Below are 4774 nucleotides of genomic sequence, written 5' to 3' on the forward strand. Positions count from 1 at the left end.
TTGTCACAGATTACTTCAATCATTAATTAATACAATCTGTTGTCCGAAAACAAAGAAAGCTCTGGAGAACAAAGAAATCTCCAAAGGAAGTGGCTTCAGATAACAGTAAGCCATAAACCTAGTTGGCCAATCGGCATATAGCATATTACACACGTGATACATAAATATTCATAGTAAAAGATTTGCTTAGCGTCCCCACGCTAGCGGCAAACTCGAAGACAGTAAATAATTCGTGATAATTATAATACTTATGCTATAATTAAAAATTATACTATACTCTCAATTTACTATCCATATACTGTAAATATAGGCAAAAGAGGGTAAATTATCATGTGTAGTCTATGAATGATCACAAATATTAACCAGAACATATGGATACTAAATTACAAGCTCCTACATGATTACAACATTATACGTCTAGCTTTGTACTTCATTAAAGACATAAATCAATGCATGTTTACTAAATCAATAATTAACTATTAGGTACAAAATATTATTAAATAATCTAAATCTACTTATTATAATCGTTAACTCACCAGTCATTGACTGCTACTGAAAGCCATGTAAAAAAGGTAAAGCATTTACGCTCGCACGTTGGTAACTTTACCAGCAAAGTTTCATGCGTCTTTCTTAGACCGATACATGCTTACGAGTAACGCGAATTTTCAAAGTTCGCTCCGCCTCACAATGCGCACAAAAAATGGACGATGAGGGCGCGCAGCACTGGAGAGATCTAACACTCCCCACGCTGAAATCATAAAAACAACACAGGATTTCAGAACTTTATTCACTTAACTACAACTAACAATGTTATTATTACAAATTCGCAACTACTGCTTCTTTGCAATGGATCCTCTGTATATTATACATAGCTTGGCGATTGGACGTCTTAGAACACCTCTTGCTACCTTGACATCGACACTGCGTACTCTTCCGTCCTGGCTTCTATAGACAGACAGGACTTTTCCCATCGGCCATCTTCCTCTGGGAAGGGTCTCATTTACTAAAAGAACAATGTCACTTACCTCTACGTTTTGTCTTGGTGTTGTCCATTTGTGCCGTTTCTGAAGAAGGGGAAAATATTCCCTCTTCCAGCGGGTCCAAAAAAGCGAAGCTAAATACTGTACCTGGAGCCAACGCCTTTTGCCATAAGCTTCAATTCTACCTACAGGAGCAAAAGGGCCCTTTCGCATTAAGAGAAGGTGATTAGGTGTCAATGGCTCATCGTCATAAGCTTCTGGTGATAAGTCTGTGAGTGGTCTAGAATTCAATATTGATTCTGCTTCGGCTAAAACCGTTAGTAGTACATCATTGTTAATCACCTGTTGTTTAAGAACATTACACAATATTTTTCTTACCGATCTTATTAGGCGTTCCCAAACGCCGCCAAAGTGGCTAGCTGCAGGTGGGTTAAAGTGCCACTCAACACCCTTGGTATGAAGGAATTCTTCTACGACACTTTGGTTCATATCAGTCAAGGCTTTTCTAAGCTCTTTTTCACCTGCAACGAAGTTAGTTTCGTTATCACTGAACATTTTTGACGGTTCGCCACGCCTGGCCACAAATCGCCTGTAAGCGTTTATAAAAGAATCTGTGCTTAGACTATCAGCAACCTCAAGGTGGACAGCCCTTGAAACAAGACAAGTGAAAATACATCCATATCGTTTGACAGTAGAACGACCTTGTCGGACGTCTAGGGGACCGAAATAATCAACACCGGTGAAAGTAAAAGGTGGTTTATCTGCAGTGATGCGTTCGACAGGAAGAGATGCCATCTGCTGTTCACACCTTCTTGCATTCATTCTTTTGCAAGTAACGCAGTTTCTAAGGATGCCTTTAACCACTGATCTACCTTTTAGGATCCAAAATCTTTCTCGGAGAGCGTTCAATGTTGCTGTCCATCCATTATGTCCAACCTTCAAGTGGTAATACATCACTAGTGACTTGACTAATTGACTATCGTTAGCCAATATAATTGGGTGTTGGGCATCATAGTCGATTCTAGCACGATCAAGCCTACCTCCTACTCTAATTACTTGACCTATCAGTACTGGATTCAGATTCTTGAGTCGCTCGTCTGATTTCCAGTTCGGGAACGACTGCCTTTGTCTCCATGAAATAATCATTGTCTCACTTTCTTGCAGTTCTGACACAAGCAGGTTGCTTGTTACTACGGGTTGATGTCTCACCTTGAGTCTGAGGGATTTTACAAATCGTAAGATCCACCCAAGGACACGTACAAGCTTCGACCAAGATGAGTACTTAGATGTTAACCTCGCCGCCATAAGACGACCATCACCTATCGTTACCTGGTTTACTACCACCGACTTTTTAATTTCTGGGTCATGACTTACCTGATCATTTTCGATATATCTGGATACGGGCCAGTTTGATTCGTCTTTTGGCAAGAATTCTGGGCCTGTTAACCACTTACCTAATTCGTATGTGCCCCTGGAACCTTCGTCAGCGGGGTTTTCTTCACTTGGTACGTGCCTCCATTGGTGTTTATTAGAGACGCTTAGTATCTTAGATACTCTATTAGCTACAAAGGTTTTGTAGCGACGACTTTCATTTCTGATATAGCTTAGGACTATCATGGAGTCGCTCCAATAGACTGTTTCCTTAAATAAGAAGGCAATTTCCCTTCTGATGGTGCTATCGAGCGTTGCAGCTAATACTGCAGCCATTAGCTCTAACCTAGGGATAGTGACAAGTTTAATTGGTGTAACCCTAGCTTTACCAAGAACAAATTCTACAGAAGGTTTCTTACCTTGATTCTCAACGCGCAGATAGGCCACAGCAGCGTAACCCTTCTCCGACGCATCGCAGAATATATGCAGTTGAGCATCTGTATTTGAGTCGAGTTTCATCCACCTAGGTACACTAACCCGTGACAATATTGATGTCCGTTCCATCCATTTGTTCCAGGTCGCCCTTTCACTGTCGGTCAACGGCTCGTCCCAATCCGCACCTCTCCTACACACCTCCTGAAGGAGGGATCTAGCTAATAAAACATATGGAGCAGCCATACCTAAAGGGTCGAAGATCGAGCTGGTAATTGAGAGCAATCCTCTTCGAGTCGCTGGTTTTTCTTTGGTCGCTAGTTGGAATGTAAAGCTGTCCTTACCTGCGTTTCAACATACACCTAGAGTCCGCTCTGTAGGCAGTTCGTCAAGTGAAAGTGAAAGAGATGGAGATCGCTCAGTCTCTTGTACGCTGTCGATAACTTCTCGTTCATTGCTTAGCCATTTTGTAAGCTGGAAGCCAGCCTGACGTAAGATGTTGGTTAATCTACTCACCAACCTAATGGCAGTCTGGTTGTCCTTTGCTGTGGCAAGACAATCATCCACATAGAAGCTAGTTCTAATGACTTCAATGGCTTGTTTTCCTATCTCGTCACTGTTGGATGATTCACAATCATCAGCTGTCTGTTTCAGTGCTTTAAATGCACAACAGGGAGATGAAGTTGCACCGAAAAGATGTACACACATTCTATAATCACTGTATGGTTTACGCATGTCTCCGTTTGCCCACCAAAAAAATCTGAGCACATCCCTGTCAGATTCTCGCATTCTAACCTGGTGAAACATGGATTTTATGTCGGCAACTACGGCCACTTTGCCTAGCCTAAATCGAAGGAGAACGCCGAGGAGGTCATTCACTAGGTCTGGACCCTTTAACAACATGTCATTAAGAGATGTTCCTGCATATTTCGCCGCACAATCATATACGACTCTGACCTTTTCTTTGTGGGAATGTACAACAGGGTGGTGTGGTAAATACCATACATTACCCGGTTCACCTTTGTCCTGGACAGGTTTGGCATAGCCATCTGCAATATAGCCCTCAATAACAGAAACATACTTACCTTTTAGGTTTTCGTCAGCAACGAGTCTCCTTTTTAATGAAGCAAGTCTGGACTCACTCTGTTGTTGGGCAGATGATGTTCATCGTGTTTCCATAATAACCCCATCTCATAATGGTTGTCGTCCGTCTTCCTAATCGTCGACTGAATAATGCTGTCTCTTATACACATCTAGATGTGTATAAGAGACAGCATTTAAGTAATATAACATTCTGTTCATACGTACGTTCTTGTCCTCCGGGTCCCATGACAGACCATCCAAGGGGTGTCTTTACTCCGTATGGATCTCTGGGTTTACCCTTTCTTTCATCTAGTACCCAGAACGCTTGAGGAGAATCTGCTCCTATTAACAAATCTACCTGAACTGACTGTGGGTTCTCCCAAGGGAAGGACTTCAAGTGTTGCCACTTACCTAGTTCCTCCACAGTAGGGAAACTTTCCATCGGGGCTGGTATCTTAGGTACGGTGAGAAATTCAATGTTCATTTCTTGACATTCAAACTTACCTTTGACTGCGAGTTCAAACTTCCATCCTTCATTTTCTATGTCACCGTTAATGGTGGATGACGTGTACTTAAGACTCTCGCCTCGAGTTCCCAGTTTACGCCTTAAGTCTTCAGAACACAAGCTTGTGTCTGAGCCATGGTCTAACAATGCTAAAGTACTTACCTGACTTCCATTGTTTGCTGTTACAGTCACTGGCAAGATCCGCATGAAGACCTTATTGCCACTTGAAACAACTCCAGGGTTAACTCTCGTCGCTTCAGATGGTGGGGCTGGTGGATGAAGCAGGTTATGGTGTTTCTCCGATGAGCATTTGCAGGTCCATCTTCTTGGACATCTTGAACTAACATGGCCAGCTACCAAACATCTAAAACATAGTCTCTTGGCTCTAGCTAACTCTATTCTC

General features: G+C 42.2%; 1 protein-coding gene across 1 annotated transcript; it reads right to left on the bottom strand.

The window, feature by feature from the left end:
- Positions 1 to 830: 830 nt before the first annotated feature.
- On the bottom strand, positions 831 to 3029 carry LOC117125136. The gene has a single exon (XM_033271536.1). The coding sequence runs from the start codon at positions 3027 to 3029 to the stop codon at positions 831 to 833; it is 2199 nt and encodes a 732-aa protein (XP_033127427.1).
- Positions 3030 to 4774: the final 1745 nt, after the last annotated feature.

Source organism: Anneissia japonica, unplaced genomic scaffold, assembly GCF_011630105.1.
Source record: "Anneissia japonica isolate Jap-2015-1 unplaced genomic scaffold, ASM1163010v1 scaffold9_len2422644_cov172, whole genome shotgun sequence".
Lineage (NCBI taxonomy): Eukaryota > Metazoa > Echinodermata > Crinoidea > Comatulida > Comatulidae > Anneissia > Anneissia japonica.

What these genes read in the sequence shown, in the direction of transcription:
- LOC117125136 (XM_033271536.1), bottom strand. Translation starts at nt 3,029, where the DNA reads ATGGCTGCTCCATATGTTTTATTAGCTAGATCCCTCCTTCAGGAGGTG.